Source organism: Macrobrachium nipponense, chromosome 44, assembly GCF_015104395.2.
Source record: "Macrobrachium nipponense isolate FS-2020 chromosome 44, ASM1510439v2, whole genome shotgun sequence".
NCBI classification, from domain to species: domain Eukaryota; kingdom Metazoa; phylum Arthropoda; class Malacostraca; order Decapoda; family Palaemonidae; genus Macrobrachium; species Macrobrachium nipponense.
Window position 1 is genome coordinate 38475075 of NC_087221.1, and position 27500 is coordinate 38502574.

The 27500-nt window shown below is 35.8% G+C and overlaps 2 protein-coding genes across 2 annotated transcripts in view; both read right to left on the minus strand.

Annotated features, from left to right (window-relative positions):
* LOC135204203 (glutamate receptor ionotropic, NMDA 2B-like) overlaps positions 1-27500 on the minus strand; it is a 654480-nt gene that overhangs the window by 379445 nt on the left and 247535 nt on the right. The window contains exons 3-4 of the mRNA XM_064234292.1: positions 25321-25499; positions 540-730 (exon numbers count right to left, since the gene is read on the minus strand). Coding sequence (XP_064090362.1) covers positions 540-730; positions 25321-25499 — 370 coding nt within the window. The remainder of the gene's footprint in view (positions 1-539; positions 731-25320; positions 25500-27500) is intronic.
* LOC135204201 (histone H3) lies at positions 12730-13161 on the minus strand. Its single transcript, XM_064234291.1, has one exon. The coding sequence runs from the start codon at positions 13156-13158 to the stop codon at positions 12748-12750; it is 411 nt and encodes a 136-aa protein (XP_064090361.1). The 5' UTR covers positions 13159-13161; the 3' UTR covers positions 12730-12747.

Here is a 27500-nt window from a genome sequence, read left to right on the forward strand (position 1 = left end):
TTTTTACATGTTTTGGACTGTAAAGGTACTTTGTAATTTCGGTTAGAGTCAAATCTGTTTAGGTTTGTGACCGTGTGATATCCGATAATCCTGGATTATCTCTTTTAATTTTTACCCTTTTGACAATTAACCATCGGGTATTCTTGATCTTGTTTTCTCCTGAGACCTTTCTCTCCAATTGTACTTCATTAGCTCCTTGACAATGTCTGAGTAAAGACCGAAAGCGCTTGGATTTTTGACTATCATTTTCCCGTGAGATTCGCTTTAATAATCTATATATATATATAGATAATATATAATATATATATATATATATATATATATATTATATATATATAATTTATATAATATATAGAAATAGAAGAGCGAGAGATATATCTGAACCAGGTCACTGTATATTATTAACAGAACACTTTACCTTGTGGTTCGCGTAATGTCGGTCCTATAAAATATGTACAACAACCTACAGAGAGAGAGAGAGAGAGAGAGAGAGAGAGAGAGAGAGAGAGAGAGAGAGAGAGAATGTCAATTGCACTTACTTTCCCATGTGGTTCTCCTTGTGCTGAGCCACCTGGTCTCTGACGGCCTGGACGAAGTCTGTGTGTCCGGCGATTTGCGACGTGACGATGGACAGGGAGTGCCACTGGTACCTCACCAGAATGGAGAGCATGGCAGCCGCCTGGTGGTGCACGGAGGGCGCCAGCTGGATCCGTAACCCGCTCTGGGCTGCCTGCGGACACAAGGTGGAAGACGTTGGTTAGGATACAGTGTTAATGAAACTGTCAGGGTAGTAGCACCTCATAATTCAAAGGAAAAGTTCCATAAATGGTTTAAAAAGTACTAATTGCTAACGAGTTGACGTAAAAGTAATACTAAATTATGTTGATTATCTTTCAATAAAGATACATTTGCAAACAAGCAATTTTTCTAAGAACTAATTCCAGATATAAACAAAAGTTATATTAATTAAAAAAAAAAGTAAAAAAGAATCTTCTAAAGTCACAGCAAATAAATGACAAGGAAATATGTACATGAAACGCCGTTTCCCAAAATAAAAAAAAAAGAAGAAAAAAAAAAGGAGTTCCTGTAAAACGTATCAAATTGCTTTCAGGCATAGTAAAGTATTTGCTTTACAAAAACTGGAGACGCAAGAAAAAAGGTCGGTCACATAATCGGTAATAAGCAAATATATTCCATTCGTGATTTAGTCATCTCTCTCTCTCTCTCTCTCTCTCTCTCTCTCTCTCTCTCTCTCTCTCTCTCTCTGACAAGGAGAAGATAGTGATATCCGTAGTAAAACTAAACTTGTGCTTTTAACACGGCAGTATTTCCCCACTTGACCTAGTTGTCAACCGTGCAAATTGCATCCCTCCCATGGTCCCTAAATCCAGTTTACCACTCCATCCTCTTTGAGTTCAACAAGTCTCTCTCTCTCTCTCTCTCTCTCTCTCTCTCTCTCTCTCTCTCTCTCTCTCTCTCACACGATTTACTTACCAACGAACTCTCCTATTTTATCACGCACTGCTGTGAGGCCAGATTACTCTTCAGAATCGCTTGACAATTTTAATATCCTTCGTTGTTGTCCTCAGAACCTTCTCTCTCTCTCTCTCTCTCTCTCTCTCTCTCTCTCTCTCTCTCTCTCTCTCTCTCTCTCTCTCGGTCTATCATAATGAGATTCAACATTGTCGTCTCATTTTCCACCGTTCACTCTTTATTTACTTGAACCAATTTTTTTTGAAGACTGCACATGAATAAAACCAAATCCGCAGTCATGCTTCTCTCTCTCTCTCTCTCTCCTATTGCCATACCGACTGTTTTTACGTTGATCTCTTGCTTCATGTGAGATATTGAAAATGTGGAAATTCTAAAAATACTGGGTTCAATTTTTATTCTATTTCAGTGAGTCTCTTTACATAATATTAACCTCCATATCCAAAGGAATCCTTGATTTTCTTTCCTGTTCCAGAATACTAATTATAGGTTAGTAACGTCTACGTATATACCGATGTGTATAAAATGTTATTTAGTAGACTTCAACTTCTCATAACAAGAGACTATCAAATCTTGGCCTTTTTTCGCAGTACTGAAGCATACCAGTGAGTTTTCTCTCTCTCTCTCTCTCTCTCTCTCTCTCTCTCTCTCTCTCTCTCTCTCTCTCTCTCTCAGTTTATCAATGCTATTTCACACAGGGATGGGTGGAACGAAAGAGTTATAGTCATCCAATTCCATAACCTAAATTGGAAAGTATTCAGTGTGTTTTAATCGTCAAAAACAAACCTGGCCAACTTTTTTTTTTAAATCGCGGACCCGGAAGCTCTGTATTACCGCTATGAAGTGATGGAACCAAACATCCTTGTCTCGCCTAGTTATTGGAGTTCATTCAACTGGGGAATGAGGAAGGAAAGTGAAAAGATACATAATATACACACACATGTATAAAAATATACACGCATATATATGTGTGTATACATATTGTATCTCTGTTGATATGCGCAACGTATTAAGTAATTGGGGTAATCAGTCGACCACGGTTGGTAGTCGGATGGGTGTAAAATGTGGTTCAAAATTTCATCCCACATTACTAGCCGAGAACCTAAAGGCTAAATCATCAGTTGAACTCAACTCACACACACACACACACACACCTACACACACACCACACATACACACACACACACACACACACACACACACATATATATATATATATATATATATATATATGTGTGTGTGTGTGTGTGTGTGTGTAATATATATATAATATATCTATATATATATATATATATAATATATATATAATCAGAGAGAGAGAGAGAGAGAGAGAGAGAGAGAGAGGGGGGGGGGGGGGCGATTGGTTTAGTGGTGCAGCGCCAGTTCACGTTTACAACGGATATTGTTCCTGCCAGTGCTTACCGATCCACCCAGCAGTAAGTGGGTACTAGTATTTAAAAAAATGGGGTGTGGTTAATAACCTCACCCTAAAGGCCTTGCTGAGAAACCGCGCGCGTGTGCGTGTGTGAGTGTGTGTGTGTGTGTGTGTGTGTGTGTCTAGAATGAATCATCCTTCGCCCTGTCAAGTGAATGTCCAACAGGTTGATGTACCGATAGACGGCATTTTTCAAATTTTGGCGGTCACCCAACCGAACGCAGACCCTACCAAGTGTTATTAACCTCACTGATCAAAAGACAACCTAGGATTCCTTACAATAAATTAAACGGAATTTCCCCAATTTAGGCGGTCACCCAACCGCACCCAGCCCCTTCTCACTGTTGTTTAACCTCATTGATTAAAAGACAACCTAGGATTCCTCACAATAAATTAAACGGCATTTTCCTAATTTTGACGGTCACCCAACCGAACGCAGACCCTACCCAGTGTTCTTCAACCTCACTGATCAAAAGAGAACTTGGGATTCCTCACAATAAATTTATCATTACCACAAATTCCCCGTAATTAAAATCTCTATTTTCCTTTACTTCCCAAAACGAAACGATGGAACACGAACCTAGAAAGAATGCGTCAAGTTTCACGCGTATATATATTTTGTTCTATTTCTTTTTCCTTGACGCCAGCGCGTATATTTCATTTCAAAGGCTGCCAGCAGATAGAAAATCAATACTCTCTTTAACACAGTTAGTCTATTTCTTTTATGTATACACAGCCTCGGTGTTGGTAGTCTGTGTGAACGTGACAGTTATATAAAAAAGGAAGAAGGGATACAGAGAAAAAGATGTTTAAAAATGAAAGAAGGTATACAAAGAAAAAACGTGTTATAAAAAAAGAAAGAAGGGATACAAAGAGAAAAAGATGTTATAAAAAAAGAAAGAATGGGATACAGAGAGAAAAAGATGTTATAAAAAAGGAAGAAGGGATAGAGAGAAAAAGATGTTATAAAAAAAGAAAGAAGGAATACAGAGAAAAAGATGTTATAAAAAAAGAAAGAAGGGATACAGAGAGAAAAAGGTTATGAAAAAAAGGAAGAAGGGATACAGAGAGATGTTATATAAAAAAGGAAGAAGGGATACAGAGAAAAAGATGTTTAAAAAATGAAAGAAGGTATACAAAGAGAAAAACATGTTATATAAAAAAGAAAGAAGGGTTACAGAGAGAAAAAGATGTTATAAAAAAAGAAAGAATGGATACAGAGAAAAAGACAGAAAAAGGAAAAGTTAATAAGAGACAAAGGCTTTGTTCCTCTTTTGCTAAAATCATTACTTGTTTCATAAAAAAGGATCAAACAGTTACGAATCATTTTCCAATATCAACTCAGTTAAAAAAAATCTGTTTGATGGGATCTGTAAGTTAAGAAAACAATTTTAAAAAGTTGAAACAACTTATAAAAGATAAAAACGTTCGTAAATTATGAAAGTGCTACTTACATTAACTTTATATATTAACAAGTTAATATTTTTTACAAAGTTAATATTTTAACCATATAACACCTACGTAGTTCCCATTGAGACAGCCATTATGCCAAGCCTGATGCTATAGAAATTGGCAGCTACCGAGATCTTCCCATTGGAGATTAAAAAGCAACAGAACCTTTAAGCTTAATATTAAAAAATAATATAAGAGTCGAGGCCCCAAGATATTACAAATCTGCTAAAGTCTTACCTTCTAAGTCTTCATTGTCTTCCCAATGTACCTTCTAAGTCTTCATTGTGTTCCCAATGTGGTTCAAATTGAAGGCTTTTAATCTTTGTTAATGTTACATATATAATTTTCAATCCTTCTGGGGCACACAAAAAACTCGCATTATACTTTTCTTAGTTTTTCCAGTCTGGGAAATATATAAATAGCCCGAAATTTCCCACTGAGCGCAAAAAAAAAATTATCTAAGCAGTACATAAGTGAAGCAATTATTGATAATCTCTTACGATTTTCCAACGTGTTATGACTATAAAAAAAGAACAAAAAAAAAAAAAAAAAAAAAAAAAAACGTACACTTTGTTGTTTCGTTTCGGTACGAAACACTGAGAACTGAAAAAACCTTGCATGGAATAGATACATTCTTAACAAAAGCATTCGCCGTAACAACAACAACAAGAGCAACAACTAGGTACATTGGCAAGCCAATGAATACATTTGCATGGAAGAACAAAGGCTTGTATTTTAGTCAAAAGAATGCCTACAATACGACAAAAACAAAAGCCTTTTAATCGCAAGCGCATTCATCATTGGTTCTGGACTTTCGAGTTGACGTAAACAGTAAGGTTTCTCTGCCTAAACATGTCGAATATATATATATATATATATATATATATATATATATATATATATATATATATATATATATATATATATATATATATTATTCTATTGAAGGACATTGCTGCTTCAGCTGCATTTATTATTTATTTTATAAAATTCTTTTCTATGCTTCTCATTACGGGGGCTTTTTCAATATTATTTAGGTTGGCGAGTAACGCGCCTATTGGATACATATGAAAAGATCAATGAATTTTATGAAATTTATATATTGAAATCTGGTATACAATTACCGTAGATTATTATACGCCGACGTTTCTTCTGGATTCGACCAGATATTTTCAAGGCTGTGGCTTTGAGTAGACTGATGATATTTTCGGTGTTACCTTAATTTATACTCGGGAGGTCAGCAGGGCGTATCCGTGTGCTGAGTTTTCATTTGTCGTGGGGGGCAGAGATGCACCGCACCCCCTTCAATACAACATGCTTGAAATATTATTAATATTATTATTATTATTCTTATATTATTATTATTATTATTATTATTATTATTATTATTATTATTATTATTATTATTATTAAGATGAACTCTATTCATATGGAACGAACCCACAGGGACCACTGACTCAACAGTCAAACTTCCAAAGAATATGGTCTTCACTGGAAAGAACCAACAGAAGGTATAAGTGTATTTTCGGCTACGCAGCGGACCTGCGCATGCGCAAAGTATGATTCCTCAATGAGAGAGACTGCGCTTTCCTGCAAAGAAGGCCGCTGGCTAAAAAAAAAAATGTACATAGAAGCACTACAGAAAAATCCATCAACGAAAACAAAACCACGTAGAAGACCAGCCTGAAAATCAGCCTACAAGCTACATTTTGTTTATGAACAAATCACCCGTGGCAACTGTGACTCGCTATGTGACGCAATAAAGAATCAGCGACTTCTTCCTCCTCCTCCTCCTCCTCCTCCTCCTGTTTGGAAATCAGCAAATATTAAGACTAAAAATACCCGGATTACGCATGAGCTCGCCTCAATCCACCTTCTCATCAATCTTTCCCTGGGAAATTTCATGAGAGAGAGAGAGAGAGAGAGATAGAGAGAAAAGCCAAATGACAATCCCAAAGAAAACCAACAGATCAGAAGGAAGGGAGACGAGGACACGAAATGCATGCATTGGACTGAAAATGGATGATGACGGCGAGTGAATGAGAGGCTCTGGTCACCTTTTTGCGTTTTCATGCGCAAACGAACGAGGAACCATCATTTTTGGAAAGACATTTAGTAAATAGGTCGATGAAAAAAATAGATAAGGGTTTGTGTGGCAGCATCGTACTAACCGTAAGCGTGGACGTTGCGACAGATAAGTCTAAGATTAACCAAACAAAAACTTCTTTCAGTTTTATTCTGAAGATTGAAAAAGAAACCCACAAAATCACTTAATAACTTGTTTACCATTTGGGTTTCTTTTTCAAGTCTAAGATTATTCCAAGCGCTATATCATCGGCAATATTGACTAAAGTAGATTCACATCACCCGTGCGTCTCATGTCTAGGCCCGTCCCTTACGACGCTCCTGATTGGCAGTTGATAAGCCTATCGCTGGGCTGGAAACGCTCAGTCTCCCTCGAAAGTTCACATAGGCAAGATGTAGTACGTACCACCTCTCCAAAGGGATACATTTGAAAGACGTATCCCTCAGGAGAGGTGGAAGATACATCCTGCCTATGTGAAGTCTCTCTCGAGAGAGACTGAGAGTTTCCAGCCCTGTGATTGGCTTCCCAACAGCCAATCAGGAGCGTCGTAGGGAGTGGCCTAGACATCAGATGGACGATTGAAGTGAATCTACTATAGTTAGGCTACTGACTCAGTCTGAGATTCAACAGCAAAATGCCTTAGCTTTCATTAATCGTCAAATTAACATGAGCAGTTTTGTAAGCCAGAATGCAGTGTATTAGTTTCTTTCGGGATGGAATTAAAACTCTTTCATTCACAGATGAATCCAAGTGTACTGAAGCAGTTCACACGAATGACAACTATATATGGCTGTTCCGAAATTATGAATAAAAATTTAAACGAATTTCAATACATTCTGAATGACGCATCAGGGAAATAACACACACCTCCATTCTTGGCGTCCTTATCGGCACATAAACCTAAAAGTTGTGACGCCAGTTTCAGTGGCCATAATCAATCAATCAATCAATCAAATCTCATAATGAATTAGTGGTAATAGCAAATTACTTGGTTTTGTATCCATTCAACTCATATCCAGTATCAGGCAGGAGTTTTTCACTCCTCCAGAGTCCAACTTCAAAAATACATTATTTTGTTTGTTTGTTTATTATCTGAGCCAGCGTATGTATTTGCTAGTCACCCGGGATTACCTAGGTATGTACAAGGGAACCCATATTACGTCCCCCAGCGGGAAAGAAAGGGGGGGGGGGGGAAGATTGACCAGAATAACATAAAAGAAACAGGGGTTAATTAAGATGCAGTGCAAATCACGCGAGATCTAAAAGTAAGACCCTGATGGAAAATAAAATCACACAGTCTAGTACGTGAATGGAATTGGTGATGCCACACACGGCTGGGGGTCTGCGTAGGGGTGGGGGTGGGGGGGGGGTGGCGGTGGGGGTGGATGTAAGGTATGGGGGGGCAGTATGGAGAGGGTTATGCTACTGCCTGTGGTATGGTTACAGAGAGAGAGAGAGAGAGAGAGAGAGAGAGAGAGAGAGAGAGAGAGAAGAGCACGGAACAACAAAATTTTTTTTTTTTGAGGGATATTGTGTTGCTGAAAAATAAATATATTTTTATATATCTATATATCTATATATATATATATAGTATATATATATATATATATATATATATCTATATATATATATATCATCATATATATATATATATATATATATATATATCTTATATATGATATATATATATATATATATATATATATATATATGATATATATATATATATATATATATATATATATATATATATATATATATATATATATATATATATATATATATATCTTGTCCCTACTATCACAAGACGAGAATTTGGTTGACGCATCTCGGTAAAAAACTAACAATAAAATATACTCAAAAGAGAACGACATAACTCCCAAACCGGGTCAAGTAAATCCGGTTCAGGTCATTTCAAAATTTCACAAATTCCTTTTCGGCTTTGTGCCAATCCACAAAGTCCACTTTTACACATCAGTAATCTTTTGACATAGCTTGCAGACAGCAGGGCAGACAAAGAAAGGAACGTACCAACACACACACACAAGTCCATACATTGTCTTCCAACTACTGAAGGTGACAACGGAGCAACGTCAACTTGGGTCATGAAGGGAGTCACTTGTGAGATCTTGGCACTACGGCCATACTAAAATCAACAGCCCGGGCAAAATCGATGTAAGGGTCCATTTCATGTCAGGAGAAATTTATGGTTACATTTTTTTTTCTCTGAAAATCAATGGTAACTTGAGCACAATTTCCTTAATATTAATGCATGCTCTGATGAAGTGCTGATCTACTTTAAAAAAAATTTAACTGATCGACTTTTTTTATAAATTTTAACTCATCGACTTTTTAAAAATTTTAATTGATCGACTTTATTTTTTATTTTAACTGGTCGACTTTTTAAATAATTTGAACTGATCGACTTTGTTTTAAATTTTAACTCATCGACTTTATTAAAATTTGAATGGATTGACTTTTAAAAAAATTAGTGATCGACTTTGTTTTAAATTTTAACTGATCGACTTTTTACAAAATTTTAACTGATCAACTTTGTTTTAAACCTTAACTGATCGACTTTTCTATTTTTCTTTTATGGAACTGGTCAATTACGTTAAGTTAATTCTTTTCATTCGCCAACAACTTTATTTTTGGACAACTTTGCAAAAAACAAGAAAGCCTGTTAAAGCCAAGTTTCCTTCGCAAACCCAAGTCACATTTCCACTTATTAATTCTTTTAAACGTAAGAAGATGTCCATTCCGAAAACGACTTCAATTTACGATCAAATCCATCGACACGTAACGCAAGAATACAAAGCCCTCAAAGCATAACTGGAGCAGCAGGAAAATACAAAAAGCGAACTTCTGTTTACGCTGCATAAAGCCTTCGAAGCCTTAATCCCACCTCAGGTACCTGACTGACACTCCTGCATTAAGCCCCGGCGGGAGAGTGGCACCAGAGACCGTCATTAATATTCTTGCGCTCCCTCGAACCTGCCCCGCAATCGGGAAATTCTAATAATTACAGACGTCTCCCGAGTAATTAACAACGTCGATGAAAAGAAACGGATGGGGCACTCGTGCAAGATGCCCTTCTCTTCGTACCAACGGAGGAAAACGTAAGAATGACTGCGTCGAAAGCTAGACAAAATCATTAGGACACTGTGAAACCTGCTCCTACAGATAAGTGAGCGCACGATGTCTCCTCAGATGGACTAACAAGTCTTTGAGATATCCTACTCCTTGTAACTCCGTGTAACTCTCTCTCTCTCTCTCTCTTGCAAATTCCTCCCAACCCCCTTTATACCCATCCCTGGTGATACCACCAAGTGTCTCCCCTCTCGCCCTAATGCCAAAAGAGAAGAACACGTCATTCCCCCATTCCCCGGACTAATAAGTAGAAACAGTAAGGTTATTCACAGGAGAAAGTAGCAGTAAGTAACAGCAGTATGAGCAGCAGGAGCAGGAGCTGAAGCAGGAGGGGGAGGGGGAGGGGGAGGATGAGGAGGCCGAAAACGCCTTAAACAATCCTTAGGATTATCTGCATTTAGCTCTCCAATTGTTAAGTGAATTAGTCTCACACAATGACTCCCAGGAGCCGTAAATACGCCAGCGAGCTTCCAAGGGAGAGGCACAGAGTTCAAAGGGGAGAGAGAGAGAGAGAGAGAGAGAGAGAGCTATTGACGTTCTCCCAAACAAGAAAAAGACGACCTCACCATATACTATGAATTCCTTTAATATTTTTTTTTGTTCGTACGTCTTTCTCGTTTAATTTTCCCCTTTTATTCTATCATATCATTTTTGGTTCTTACATAATATAATACATATTTACAGGCGTCCCTTTAAAGGTATTTTTTGAAACCTTTTATTCTGTTCCTGATTTTGCCAAATTCGTTTTCGCTAATAACTGATTTGCCTAATCAGAAGTTTGTTTGGCATACTGTTCATGTATGAACGACATTCATTAATAATATTAACAAACAGTTTGTAACTGTCTGTGTATTTTATCAATATATTTTTAGTTACTTCTTCCTATTCTGCAGAAATATAAGGGTCGCTTTCAAACGTGATTTCTTATAATGCAAAGTCACCTGTTAAAACAATAGCTCACGTTTTTGAGGGAGATTGAACACTGAAGAGGTTTCTTAAACCATATTTAGTAATAATACTTTGCCAAATGAGTAGAAAACTCAAGATAATAAACGTGATATACCTAGAAATAATATAAATATTTAAAAAAAATTAACAGAAGCACTACAGATCACACGAGACTTAAGTTACACAACCCCCACTAAGGAATCTTCAAAGCAAATTATCTCAAACAAACTTACCTCAAAAACCATGAAATCTAACCCAATGCGAATATTGTTCCTACTGAGAAAATTATAAGTCGTTTCCACATCAACTTCCTTAGTAAATGACAGCTTGTTCACGCGTAGTAATGATTCTCATCAGCTCGTCTAATGCATTCTGCTCTAACACCACCATCTGCCTGATGCACGATGATTATGACTGTGTAGTCCAAATGTATGCATGCGTCCTGAGCTCCCAAGGATATTAAGTGACTGTATGCAGTTTCCGTTACATGGGCCGTTTTAATCTAATCGTCATGCACTTATGATAAGTTTCAACTTGTGAAGCTATTGCTTTAAACACACACACACACACACACACACACACACACACACACACACACATATATATATATATATATATATATATATATATATATATATATATATATATTTATATATATTATATAAAACGAGTAAGGTGTTTGGCCAAGCCAGTAGATATCGAGTTGAATTCACCCGTAACACCACCCCCCCCCCCTCTCTCTCTCTCTCTCTCTCTCTCTCTCTCTCTCTCTCTCTCTCTCTCTCTCTCTCTCTCTGTGAAACACACCTGGTTTGCACTAAACAGGAAATCCATTGATTACCTTCAAAAGTTAAATGGAAAAAGTAAACGATTTCTATTTAATAAAATAATTCCACTTGCATAATCAAAAGCAAACCGCACCGCATAGATCAGCTTATGAATATGCATAATTCGCAGCAATTTTATACAATAACCTCGTAGACTCTTTTTGAAAAGGCAGCGGTACTTCATGCGTTCACGATTACGGGTCCAACCGAATGCTTTTTATTGAATCAAAATTAGTGATGCAAAAACGTCGCCTTTATTCCATTCAAATCGACGATTGAAAAGCACATTAAATTGCAAATTAAATCAAAAGGTAGTGGTCAATTAAAACCTCATAAACGCTAAATACAAAATGCTGCGTTCAAGTAACGGAAAGGGATTTAATCGCCTGTATAAAAAAAAATTAAGAAGAAACGTACCTCAATAAACAAAAAATCTGAAAAACGCACCCGGATGAGAAAAAAAAAAAGATAAACTTCACTTCAATGCAAAGATACGAAAAAAAACCCTCAATAAAAATATGAAAAAAACTCACCTGAATAAAAAAATATGAAAAAACCACCGACATCAGTAAAGAAAAAACACAGTTAAAAAAAGTGAAAAAAAAAAAAACAATCAAAAAAAAATTAACACACCTCATTAAAAAAAAATGCAAAAAAAAAAAAAAAAAAAAAAAAAAAAAAATATATATATATAGTATATATATATATATATATATATATATATATATATAGTATATATATGAAGACCACCTCAATAAAAAAAAATGAAAACACGCCACATCGAGGCGGAAGACAAAAACTATAGGAAAGGGGGGTGAGGGTAAGGATAAGGGAGGACACTGCTATGGGAAATGTGCCCCCCCCCCGCCCCCCACCCCCTTGTTGCTGTTGGTGTGGTGGTAGGGGGGGTGGGGGGGGTTGCCTGTCAAGCCATTGGACAACATGGCAGTGATACAATGCAAAGAGTGAATGTCCTTCGGGTAGGATATCTACTACCCTTTGAGTTCCCGCCACCCTCACCAATGGTCTGGTCTGCTTCCAGACGTTACATTCCCAGCTTTGCTGAAGGACCTTGCCCCCGTTGGGAAGATGGTGAAGGCAGATACAGGTTAGGAAGTTGCTTATAGAAAATTGTGAAAGATCAGTCTCGGAGACCAGTCTTAAGCTCTCTCCCCTGAACCGGCCGGTTCGTTTGCCACCAGACCCAGTTCAAGATGGAAACAGTATGGTCATAGTGCTAAAGATGATACTAAAGTCACTGGAACATACAAATTTTACATGTTAAAATTAATACTTCTGTGTTCACGTATGTTCTTTTCCTATTATGAAGACAGAGTATTTTTGTGGTGTTGCTGGACTTAGGCTCGCTCTCCACGAATGCGGCGGGCAAGCTGGATGTCCTTGGGCATGATGGTGACCCTCTTGGCGTGGATGGCGCACAAGTTGGTGTCTTCAAAGAGACCGACGAGGTAGGCCTCAGATGCCTCCTGCAGCGCCATGACGGCAGAAGACTGGAAACGGAGGTCGGTCTTGAAGTCCTGGGCAATCTCTCGAACCAGGCGCTGGAAGGGCAGCTTTCTGATGAGAAGCTCTGTGCTCTTCTGGTAGCGACGGATCTCACGAAGGGCCACGGTACCGGGCCTGTAACGGTGAGGCTTCTTCACTCCTCCTGTAGCAGGAGCAGACTTACGAGCAGCCTTGGTGGCCAGCTGCTTTCGTGGGGCCTTGCCTCCAGTGGACTTGCGAGCAGTCTGCTTGGTACGTGCCATCTTGCTAAGTGTGGCAACGGAAAGACAATTACGCAACTGGAAAAAATTCGGTAACAAGCAAAACGCGTGGCGATAAAAATGGGGAGAACGACGACGAATACCGCACCCTCTCCAGTGACGACTCACCAAATATATCGGATGACCAAGATCCCCCAAAAAGGCAGCCTCCAAAAGAGGGACTCCTGAAACAATGTAATTCGCTCAACATCTTTTACGTGAGAGACCATTCTTTGGCCGTGTCATATACAAAAGGCACTACTGTTCTTTCTTCAGGATCTGTTCCAACGCACAGTCTGACATTCTAACTTCCTTGTTATTTCATCTTTCGAAAGTTTACTATGCTTCGAATTTCCATCCATCAAGCGTCTTGGTAATCTTCTCCACCGCCGTGAGGCGTCACGGGCGCATGCGCGTTTTTTATGTTCAGCCACTTTAATCTTTCCTGTGCTTTCACTTCCACAAATCTCCACGCATCTATAGCCTCTTGGTTCTTACACTTCATCCAAGTAGATCCTAGCCTTCCGAGTCTCCTAGTGCGCTGAAGAGCTCCTCTGACATTATCATGAGCTCCTTTCTTCAATACTCTTCATAAACTGTTCCTTTCACGCGTGATCCTCGTTTTCATTGCTAAATGCTCCAAACAATTTTCTCGATACCCCGTTTTCTATTTTTGCAATCTTGAAGTAGAGTACTGTATTGGTGGTAAAGTCATTTGCATTTAACTGCACAAATCCTTTGCGCAGGAGTTGTGGCAAAGTCTGGATCTTGGAAAATTAGTTTTAAGGTCACCCTTCGGCGATAGAGAACTAAATTTTGAAACCTGAGATTGCCAGACAGCCTGAAATAGTGGCAAATATACTAAGATTAATAAGACAGCGGAAGAAAAAAAATAGAGGGTGCTGAGTGACCTATGGACCTTAAAGAGAGAGAGAGAGAGAGAGAGAGAGAGAGAGAGAGAGAGAGAGAGAGAGATATCGCTAAGCAGATAAACACGATCTTGAGAGAGAGAGAGAGAGAGAGAGAGAGAGAACTGAAGGAGTGAAAGATATCGCTAAGCAGATGAAAAACGATCTTTTGAGAGAGAGAGAGAGAGACCTTACAGACCTTACCTTACAGTTCGTTCGGGTTGCCCCAGGTCCCTCAGTGTGAGGCACCTCTAATGTCTACCAGAGAGTTGCTAGTACATCTTCCGGTATATTTTGCATCTTCCAATCTTGGATGGTCTGGGATGCAGTTTAGATATTTGTCGAGCTTATTCTTAAACACATCTACGCTCACTCCTGATATATTCCTCAGATGAGCTGGCAACGCATTGAATAGACGCTGCATTATCGATGCTGGTGCGTAGTGGATTAATGTCCTGTGTGCTTTCCTTATTTTTCCTGGTATTGTTTTGGGCACTATTAATCTACCTCTGCTTGCTCTTTCTGATATTTTTAGTTCCATGATATTTTCTGTTATTCCTTCTATCTGTTTCCATGCCTGAATTATCATGTAGCGTTCTTCTTTCTCCTTTCTAGACTATATAATTTTAATGATTGTAGTCTTTCCCAGTAGTCAAGGTCCTTAACTTCTTCTATTCTAGCTGTAAAGGACCTTTGTACACTCTCTATTTGTGCAATATCCTTTTGATAGTGTGGGTACCATATCATATTGCAATATTCAAGTGGACTACGAACATATGTTTTATAAAGCATAATCATGTGTTCAGCTTTTCTTGTTTTGAAGTGCCGTAACAACATTCCCATTTTTGTTTTACATTTTGCCAAAAGAATTGCTATTTGATCATTGCATAACATGTTCCTATTCATCATCACACCAAGGTCTTTAACTGCTTCCTTATTTGTGATTGTCTCATTATTAGGTCCCCTATATGCATATAGCTTTCCTTCTCTGTCGCCATAATTTATTGATTCAAATTTATCAGAGTTAAATACCATCCTATTTTCCTCTGCCCAATCATATACTTTGTTAAGGTCTCTTTGTAGAGCGTTCCTATCTTCATCACAAGTAATTTCTCACTTACTCTTGTGTCATCAGCGAACTACTCACTACCGAATCCTTAACATTACTGTCTATGTCTTCATCATAATAACAAACAGTATTGCAGCTAACACCGTACCTTGTGGCACACCGGATATTACCTTGGTTTCATCCGATTTCTCATCGTTTGCAATAACTATTTGTTTTCTGTTGTGTAAAAATTCTTTTAACCATCTTCCTATTTTATCTACGATATTGTGTTTTCTAATTTTCTTTGCTAATATATTATGGTCTACTTTGTCAAAAGCTTTTGCAAAGTCTAGATAAACCACATGTGTTTCATTTCCTTTCCGCTTTTCATATTTTTGAATATGTTCTCACGGTGGACTAACAGTTGGGTTTGTGTACTTTTTCCGGGTACGAAACCGTGTTGTCCTATATTAAAAAAATTATTTTTTATTAAATGTTTCATAATATTTTTCTTCATTACCCCATTTTCATACACTTTCATAATATGTGATGTTAGACTCACAGGCCTATAATTACTTGCCTCAAGTCTTGATCCACTTTTGAAAGTATTTGTGATATATGCTAATTTGTGCTCATCATAAATCTTGCCTGTATCTACACTTTGTCTTAATAATATTGCAAGTGGCTTTGCGATAGAATGAACTACTTTCTTTAACAAAATAGCAGGGTGGATTCCAATCAGGCCCTGCAGCAGCTCCATTTTTAATTTCATTAATTGCCTGCACAATATCAGCTTTCATTAATTTCTATGTCAGCTAAATATTCACTATTTTCGTCCCTTACTTCTATATCATTATCTTCATTATCTATTCTAGGGGTGAATTCTCTCTTATATCGTTCTGCCAGTATGTTGCAAATTTCCTTTTTTTTCATTTCGTTAATCTCCCTTCAATTCTCAGAGGGCCTATTTCTATTCTTCTTTTATTCATCTTCTTCGCATATGAATATAATAGTTTGGGGTTTTGCTTGATATTTAATAGGGTTTTTTCTTCCAATTCCCGTTTTTCATTTTCTTTTGATTGTTATAATCTTTTGTTCTGCATTTTCTATCTTACTTTTTAGTTCTATAACTTTCCATGCATTTTTTTCTTTTGCAAGACCTTTTTTCCACTTTCTGATTTTCTGGAACTTGGGTTAATATGCATGAATGATGTTTTTTACTTTTCTTCTTCGGTATATATTTATCCACTATTTTCTCTAATATTTTATATAATATCTCCGTATTTACCCTTATGTCATCGCTACGAAAATGTTATCCCAATCTTTGTTTAATTCTTCATTTATTTCTGACCATTTTATATTTTTACTGTAGAAAATAATTTGTTTAATAAAGGACAACATGGTTTCGTACCCGGAAAAGTACACAAACCCAACTGTTAGTCCACCGTGAGAACATATTCAAAAATATGAAAGCGGAAATGAAACAGATGTGGTTTATTTAGACTTTGCAAAAGCTTTTGATAAAGTAGACCATAATATATTAGCGAAGAAAAGGACAAAACAATATCGTGGATAAGTAGGAAGATGGTTAAAAGAATTTTTACACAACAGAAAACAGATAGTTATTGCAAACGACGAGAAATCGGATGAAGTCAAGGTAATATCCGGTGTGTCCGCAAGGTAAACGGTGTTAGCTGCAATACTGTTTGTTATTATTGATGAAGACATAGGACAACAATTAATGTTGAAGGATTCGGTAGTGAGTAGTTTCGCAGATGACACAAGAATAAGTAGAGAAATTACTGTTGGATGAAGATAGGAACGCTCTACAAAGAGACCTTAACAAAGTATATGATTGGGCAGAGGTAAATAGGATGGTATTTAACTCTGATAAATTTGAATCAATAAATTATGGAGACAGAGAAAGAAAGCTATATGCATATAAGGGACCTAATAATGAGACCATCACAAACAATGGAAGCAGTTTAAAGACCTTGGTGTGATGATGAATAGGAACATGTTATGCAATGATCAAATAGCAACTCTGTTGGCAAAATGTAAAGCAAAATGGGAATGTTGTTACGGCACTTCAAAAACAAGGAAAAGCTGGAACACATGATTATGCTTTTATTTAAAACCTTAAAAAATGTTCGTAGTCCACTTGAATATTGCAATATGATATGGTACCCACACTATCAAAAGGATATTGCACAAATAGAGAGTGTACAAAGGTCCTTTACAGCTAGAATAGAAGAAGTTAAGGACCTAGACTACTGGGAAAGACTACAATTCTTAAAATTATATAGTCTAGAAAGGAGAGAGAACGCTACATGATAATTCAGGCATGGAAACAGATAGAAGGAATAGCAGAAAATATCATGGAACTAAAAATATCAGAAAGAGCAAGCAGAGGTAGATTAATAGTGCCCAAAAATATACCCAGGCAAAAATAAGGAAGCACACAGGACATTAATCCACTACGCACCAGCATCGATAATGCAAGCGTCTATTCAATGCGTTGCCAGCTCATCTGAGGAATATATCAGGAGTGAGCGTAGATGTGTTTAAGAATAAGCTCGACAAATATCTAAACTGCATCCCAGACCATCCAAGATTGGAAGATGCAAAATATACCGGAAGATGTACTAGCAACTCTCTGGTAGACATTAGAGGTGCCTCACACTGAGGGACCTGGCAACCCGAACAAGATGTAAGGTCTGTAAGGTAAGTTGTATTTTCCATATCCTTCCCACTTTTTCATTTCTTGCTTATCTCTGTTTTCACTTGCTTTGGAATGAACTGTTAATTCTATGACATTATGGTCTGAAATACTCGCATTATAAACTATTATTTCTTTAACATAATTCACCTCGTTCACAAATACTAGGTCTAAAGTATTTTCCTTTCTTGTTGGCAGGTGATTTATTTGTTGAATGTTGTATTCTAGTAGCATATCTAATAGCTTTTCGAATTGCCTCTTATCTTCTGCACCTACTACTTCTCTTTTTTATATGTATAAGTACATCCACAATCTCCTATTCGTTCTTTCCATTCTACGAAAGGAAAGTTGAAGTCACCAGATAGGAGAATAGTCCAGTCCTTGTGATTTCTACATATATCATCCAATTTTTCAATTATTAAGTCAAACTCTTTAGTATTAGGAGGTCTATATATTACTATGTTCATTAATTTTTCAGATTCAAATTCTACCGCTATTAGTTCACATTCTGAGTACTATATTTCTCATATATTTTTTCCTTGTTTTTTGTCTTTCCCATATATTGCGGTTCCCCCTTGATTCCTATTTTTTCTATCTGATCTATAAGTTTGGAACCCTTTTTATTTGATCATCATTCCCAGTCTCTTGGGAATACCAGGTTTGGCACTTATATTCATTATATCTATTTTCTTTTCAATTTGGGTTAGTTCTTCTAAGTACTCTATTTTCTTTTTGAGTTACTCGTAACTAAACCTGAGAGAGAGAGAGAGAGAGAGAGAGAGAGAGAGAGAGAGAGAGAGAGAGAGAGAACTGAAGGAGTGAACGATATCGCTACGCAAAGAGATGAAAAACGATCTTTTAAGAGAGAGAGAGAGAGAGAGAGAGAGAGAGAGAGAGAGAGAGAGAGAGACTTTAAATTATAGAAAAGCGTGTGTGTGTGTGTGTGTGTGCTAACCATTTCATATCTGAGCCCAGTTAAATTTCCGAGTAGGGGAACCGAGAGGCTTTTGTAAAGTTATGGCTGAAGAATGACGTCGAGGGGAAACTTTTGTCCCGAGATGAAGTGCCTACCTTCCAAAAATCAAAGCAATCTTGTTATCAAGTTACGACTTGCGAGGAGGAGGAGGAGGGAGGGAGGAGGAGGAGGAGGAGGAGGAGGAGGAGGAGGAGGAAGGGTGGGGGAGGAGGAGGAGCATAGTCCCTCCCCCGTCATTACTCCTGCCCTGTGGAGGAATGATGTAATCAATCAGTGCCAGATGATGTATGGGATGGACGAGGCTGATAGCAAGATTGATTTCGGGGAGACGATGCGATCAAACGCAAACTGAGTTGCTTGATAATAATGAGTAAGACTGTAGGAGCATGTTAGGAATACCGTAGCATCATTTTGTAATTATTATTATTATTATTATTATTTTATTATTATTATTATTATTATTATTATCAAACCAAACAAAAACTTCTTTCTTCTAAACAGTTATACTCGTTAATCTTGGGCTTCTTTTCCCATCATCAATAATAATAATAATAATAATAATAATAATAATAATAATAATAATGAATAATAATAATAATAATAATTATTATTATTATTATTATTATTATTATTATTATTATTATTATTATTATTATTATTCCAACTAATTAAATATCTATATGGATCAAACAAGAGAGACACAGATTGTAAACCAAGCTTCCAAAGAACTGAGTTTTTGTATCAAAAAGTAAAAAAAAAAAAAAAAAAACATGAGTAAAATAACCAAATTCCAAAAATAAAATAAAATATAAACAAAGAAGGCATACGTTTGAAAGATATAATAAGACAAGAAGCCTATGGCAATGATTCACAATCACATCTACTTAATGTCCACAACGTTTATCATCCTTGCGTATTTTTCTTTCTATTATTATTCCATGAAGTTCACCTGGATGAAACGTACACAGAGCAACTGTGATACCGCTGCAGATAACTTCAGCGCCCGCAGACAGCAGGTTTTCAAGTTCCCCAATAACTTCTGAAGTTGAGGAGGTATGACTATCACATTTGGAGGTTGGGTTCCTTACCGGAATACCTCTCAGGTCCAGTCTCTCCCGTCCGCCAGTCTGAGGAGCTAAGACGTAGGTGATGCAGTGAGGATTTTAAACTTCTTGGACCGTGAACTTTCAATCAACTGACGGCTATCTAAAACCACTTGTTTATTATCTCTTTCCTTTCCTACATGGCTGAAGTTGATATCCTGAATCTGTGAATATATATATATATATATATATATATATATATATATATATATATATATATATATATATATATATATATATATATATATATATATATATATATATATATATATATATATATATATATATATATATATATATATATATATATATGTGTGTGTGTGTGTGTGTGTGTGTGTGGAGTGTGTATATGTAGCATATAAGTTTATGTGTGCGCTTCTAAAAAAAATGAAAGGAAAAAAAAAAAAAGCTGGTTGTCACACTGCCACTAATCGGCTCAATTCCAGTTCTGACGATATGCCTTCGTTAATTCTGATATCCATCTAACGCCCCGTGCCTCAGAATTCCTTTCATAATATTAGTACAAACTTCAAAATATGACGTAAAATACCCTCAGTTCAATCAGTCATATTTTCGAAATTGGACGCTATCCATTCACGCCATGCTTTCTAATCCACTTCCGAACGCCTACTTGGATCCCGTCGGGGTTTTAAGAACAAACTTTATTTAAACCAAATAGGAATTTAAAGATTTAAACATGAAAAACAATTCTCCAAATTTTCTTAGGCGCAATCGAGTTTTCTGTACAGCGTATGAGCCGTGCCCCATGAAGCTTTCAGCCACGGCCCAGTGACATATCCTATATCGTTGCCAGACGCACGGTCATGGCTAACTTTAACCTTAAATAGAATAAAAACTCCTGAGGATAGGGGGCTGCAAGGAGGTATGTTTGATGATTGGAGAGTAACCGATCAACTTACCAATTTGCAGCCCTCTAGCCTCCAGCCGTCACGGGGACATCAAGGGAAACCTCAGACTAAGAGGAAAGAACCATTCAGCCTCGGGCGATTTAACTCCTTAAATACTTCGGGGCTATTAATGCATAAGCCTTTGGTGAGACGAGTCAAAATTCTCCCATTTTCATTCCGACTCACTGCACCACCTGCCACCCTTTTGCAACATAAGAGTCTCTCTCTCTCTCTCTCTCTCTCTCTCTCTCTCTCTCTCTCTCTCTCTCTCATTACACAAGCAAACAAATAACTTTCAGATTCTCAACTATTTTTGAATTTTCTTTAAGCACTCAAACTCATATTCTCTCTCTCTCTCTCTCTCTCTCTCTCTCTCTCTCTCTCTCTCTCTCTCTCTCTCTCTCTCTCGATTTTTGGTCGATGTCCTCTCCAGAGGCAACACTTTTGCTAGAAAGATTTTGAGTTTCTATTACAGAGAAAACATACCATTTCTTGAGTTGCCGAGACATAATTTTGGGAACTTTTTTTTTCAGAATTACTATTACTGTTAATAAATATTGCACGAAAGCTAGGAAGGCATTACATAATATATATATATATATATATATATATATATATATATATATATATATATATATGTATATATATATAATATATATATATATATATATAGTATATATATATTATATATATATATATACACGCCATTCCATTTACTACTGAACGGAATTAATCGTATATAATTGAAGTGATTATAAATTTTTTACTATATTCCCTACGACACAATTTTTCACGTCATTACCGAATTTATCACGCAAATCAAAATATAAACGAAGATAAATAAATGCACATCCACAACACTGATGCCACAATAAAAATTACAATGAAATAGTCATCTCAAACCATGAATTATAAATGCAATGTTCGTGGAATCTTTTTTATCACTGTAAATCGAAACTATTTACAGTGTTCGAGTGGGGAATGATAGGTTTCTCATATTAGTAACGGTTTCAAACACAGCCCCGGCCAGAGGGGAGATCAAAGAGGTTCCATACGCCAAACTGAAAACCGAAATTCGTACGGGTCAGTTGCTCATCGTCCAAAAGGAATATTTTTGTAGGTATATAATATTTGCTGTCTGGTCACGAATGTTAAAAGGTCACGGCAAGGGAGAAAAAAAAAAAAAAAAAAAAAAAAACTAATTATGATATATATATATATATATATATATATATAAATATAAAAAAAAAAAAAAAAAAAAAATATATATATATATATATATATATATATATATATATATATATATAGATATATATATATGTGTGTGTGTGTGTGTGTGTTTGTGTGTACACACATACATACAAAAACACATACACACACATATATATAATATATAAATATGCATGTATAATAAGCATTTGAAGATTGTGTAATATGTAGGAATGCGGGAAAGATGAGTAAATAAATATAGTAATAAAAGCCATCTATAAAGCCGCAAAATACTGATGAATATTTTTGCGTAAAAAAAGTGTTGCCGTTAAAAATCAAGAAACTTTAACCTGTTAATTTTCATTACTATGAATGTATAAAAAAAGAGTAAAATATCAAGAGAATATATGTTACCCCAACTAATAATTATTACGAGAACATTACATACATATATCTGGGTATGAAGGAGAATCAAATGTAATAAAGTATGCAAAAAAAATCAAATAATGGAAAACAATGAATAAATCGCCCAAAGTCTTTAAAAAATAACATTTCTTTGTGAAATACACCTAAATGTATTCTCAGTTCCAAAAGTATAAAAAATATTTGATGTAAAAGATAAAAACATTTTTGAAGACAAAAAACCACATAAAATACTTTAAAACAAGGTAAAGTTATTTGCAAAATGACAAAAAACCGATTAAACTAAGTTTGAATAAGCGAACAAAATCATATAAAAATATTTATGAAGAAAAAAAAATTAAAGAAAAAATCAAACAAATATTTTGAAAAACAAAAATACCGATAAAAATATTTTTGAAGACTAAAACCAGGTACTAATATTCTTTAAAGCAAAATTACAAATAATCATAATTTTTTTTTAAATGCAGATATAAATATTTTTGAACAGACAAAGAAAATAAGATAAAAAGATTCATACAGACAGAACACCAGACAAAAATAGTTCTGACCAGACAAAAAAGACAAAAACATTTTACATTTTTGAACAGACATAAAAACCCAGGCAAAGAAAATCTACACGAAAAAAATGAAGAAAAGAAAAACTGACGCTCAACGACGAGCCATTAAAATACGAGGCAAAACAAATATTAGAAATAAAAAAAAAGTGATCCAATATGTCATTAAAACCCCGAAGCCACATCGGGGCCTCATTCACGTCAAACAAAGTCATTTACAAGGCTTCCAGTCTATGCACGATGCAACAATTGTGAAATGTTTCATGAAAAGAAGAATATTGATTTTAATTTTGGCTGGAATAAAAAAAAATAAAAAAAGGATGAATGAAAATAGTATCGGGTTGAAAAGCTCTGTGGGGGAATCCGGAAATATATCAGAAGGACAGTTATTATGATTGTCGGCCGGCTGCATCGAAATTTTTAAAGGGATTTTAGCATTGATAAATAGAAAAAAGGTTTCCTTTTCATGTGCCGCCAAGAGCGGCATAAAAACAAAATTAATAACGATAATAGAAATGTCTAAATTACTATAATCGTATGGGGTAGATAAATCCCGATGAATAATTCCGCAGATGTGTCAATGTATTAATACATTACAAAAAATATTCCAAAAGCAGTGAGTTTAGTACAACTTTTCGATGATAATAATAATTTAAAAAAAAATTGATCTCAACATGAAATAAGGAATAGGACATGAACGCAATTATATTAAAAATAATTGGTTTAATGGGTTGGGGGAATGACAATACCAAAAACACTCATATCTGGTACGAGAGAGAGAGAGAGAGAGAGAGAGAGAGAGAGAGAGAGAGAGAGAGAGAGAGAGAGAGAGAGAGATCCGGTTGTAATAGTTTCTCCGGGTCTATAGTAAATTCAGTGGTCAATATGAACATTAGTTGATTATTGGGCACGATTTGTTTAAAAAAAGTTCAACGATGAGTACCGTGAATTTATATACTATGTAACATGTCAATATTATAAGTCTTCGAAAAAAATCATGTAAAAATGAATCAATACGCAAAACCGTTGAAATTGAAAAATAAATTATTTTGTCATCGATTTGAAGAACTATCCTAGCTCTTAACACAGGTAAAGGAGTATTTCTTTGAAGGAAAACTGTTCTAGCCCTTAACACAGGTAAAGAAACAGTTCTCTTTCACCTGTGTGTGTGTGTGTGTGTGTGTGTGTGTGTGTGTGTGTGTGTGTGTGTGTGTGTGTGTGTGTGCGGTGCGTGCGCGAGCTTTTTATTTAACTAATTCACACATTCACCATACAGATGCTCTCTTGATCAGTGATCTCAAGTAGCATTGGGTCAGAGTCGTCTCTGGATGGGTGATCATCTCTGAATCCCAGATGGCGCTGACACTCGCCATTAAGCGCATTCAATCACGACTGAAACTTGCGACAAACCGTAGGAGTATGGTGTGAGCGGCCTTTTCCAAAGTGGTCCTTATGATCAAAATAAAAATAAGGCTTATTCTCAACAGAGTTCATTCTTTTAGACAAATGCGTGTAACCTGCATTTATTTGTACAAAAAATGGCGGTAGTATACGAGCCTTCTTTTTTAATAATCATTCTTCCTACACCTTTACACTGATCAGCTTTGCATTCTCTATAACGACTGAGAGAGTAAGTTACTGACTTATAAGTTCACAGCGTCGAAAGACGAGCGGCAAAGCGAACATCATCACACTGTCTGGCACTCTGCTTTAAGTCCCCAAGAACTTTCTAGCGATTACTAAATTTAAATGTTAAAGATAATGCGTTAGTGTGATTTTTGCATGGAAGCACGCACGGTAGGATAACGAATAAGGCAAAAGAAATGTACACTCCAGTTGCTAGTGAAAAACGATATAATTATTTACATGACAAGTATATAAATGGTACGTTATGATTCTTCATATCTTCATAAATGCAAAACTCTAAGTTCCTTTATGCACTGCCTTCATATTTAATTATCATTCGTTAAATATGGGAAATTCCCTTTCTCAGTGCCAGCAAAAATAACTAATACGAAAAAAGAAAACATATTCACTCTAGAGCTTTGGTTTTTAGAACCCTATTCTTCTATATAAAATATAAGCATTTTCCGCATTTAGTACGAAAAAAGAAAACACTTGTTTTAGAGCTTTGCTTTTTAGAAATCTGTCTTTACATAAAAAGTTTTTTTAGTGTCCCTCTTTACTATGAAAAAAAAAAAACCTTAAGTTTGCCTTTTAGAGCTCTGTCCTTACAAAATGTAAACAATCCCTATTTCGTAAAAAAAAAAAAAAAAAAAAACATTTTATGCTTTGTCTTTAGAGAGCTGGTGCTTACCTGCTCCAACCCTGAGTTATCTGCATTCCAGGCGATGACGGGGATACCCAGGTACCCAGCCAGCTGGAGGAAGTACTGGGCAGAGGCCGTGTTGCGCCCGTAGGTCTCCGTTCGAGTGAGGAAGATGATGGCGCTGACGTTCTCCGGTAGAAACCTCTTGCAGAGGCATTCCAGAATAGCTGCAACGGAAAAGAAGAATAAAGTCTATTAAGGAGGATTCCTAGAATTAATTTTTTTCTTACTGAATAACTTACACGTAACTAACAAATAATCAAAGGCCTCATTTACACAGAACACATAATATACATATATACAAATACGTATATGAACATTATACATATATATATATATATATATATATATATATATATATGTATATATAATATATATTATATATATATATATATATAATACTATATATATATATATATATATATATATATATATATATATATGGAAGCTTCGTGTGTGATATTGACAAACTGTCACTGACACACACACTCTATATATATATATATATATATTATATATATATATATTCATATACTTGTATACTTTATACATTATATGAATATATAGATAATGTATAAAATACTACAGCTATATGAATATATATATATATATATATATATATATATATATATATATATATATATATAGAGGTGTGTGTGTCAGTGACAGTTTGTCAATTCCACACACTAGCTTCCATATACTAAATATCAGAGCAAAAATAAACTTTTATTACCGAAATCATTCTACCATGGGAGTAACATCGTATTAGTCTCGGTAAGTCATCGGTATGTAAAAGCTGTGCTAATGTTTAACTTGGAAATAATAAATTTCGATTATCGCCAAAACGTAGAGTACTTGACGATGAAATAACAAGGAACTTGAACTCAGCATTACATACGCATTTGGGAAAAATAAAATTGCGGTTAGATGAATAGTCAAACGGACAGATAGCTGCATATAGTGATTTTTCTACAGGTACCTGCAATTATTTTGGGGACTTAAGTTGAATAAGTGTTGTGATTTTTATGGCCATCGCACATATTTCAGTCACAGGTGTTTAAGGAAGTCCAAATTCGATGTACATAAAACACTTTTAGCTCTTGCAAACGGATCAGACCGATACTATATTATTATTATTATTATTATTATTATTATTATTATTATTATTATTATTTTATTATTATTATTATTATTATTATTATTATTTTTATTATTATTATTATTAGTTATTTAGTTATATTATTATTATTATTATTATTATTCATTATTAAAATAGAGTAGAATATGACTGAAGTAGCAGTCGACTCGGAGCCACTGCCTTAAGAATATCTGGTTGTAACCAGTGTTAACGTCGGCCTTCAATCAATTCAGTTTAACTGTACACTGTATATTATAATGAATCTACGGATATTGCACACCATGTTTCACTTAATCCGAACTGTAAGCAAAACCATTATATTATTTATGTATCATGTATATATATATATATATAATATATATATATATATATATATATATGTGTGTGTGTGTTGTGTGTATAATATATATATATATATATATATATATATATATATATATATATATAAATGCTAGAGGAGAATGCCCTGATGCATATAAAACGACCTGTGGTATATGCATACATAAAACGCGCCATAACACACTGTTCCACGTGGAAAGCGACTAACGAAGAAATCAACAGAGTTCAACAGCTGCTCACAAATAACGGCTACCCAGATGACATGATCCAGCAAGTTGTCAAAAAGAGATTAGAGGCTTTCCATAACCCGACCCCGAAGGACAACACACAAGACAAAGACAAAAAAATAGTGATATACCATCAGATAACATACAACAAACACCACGAAGATGAAAGGAAAGCCATCCTTGGTATACTGCGAAGAGGAACCACCCCCCTAGCGCCATATAACAAAATAACTCCAAGAATTTACTGCAAACCAAACCACCTTACGGCCTCATTGATAATGCAAAATAGTACGGCCCCCATCGACGGAGAAAGAGGTTGAATCTGACATAGTGGGTACAAGTTTGTCTGTGCTGACGAGCAATGTCAGTCCCCCCAAAAATGCTATATCGGACACACAACCACAACACTCAAACGTCGCATGCAGGCTCACAGAAACCAAGGAGCCATTCATCAGCACTTTGTG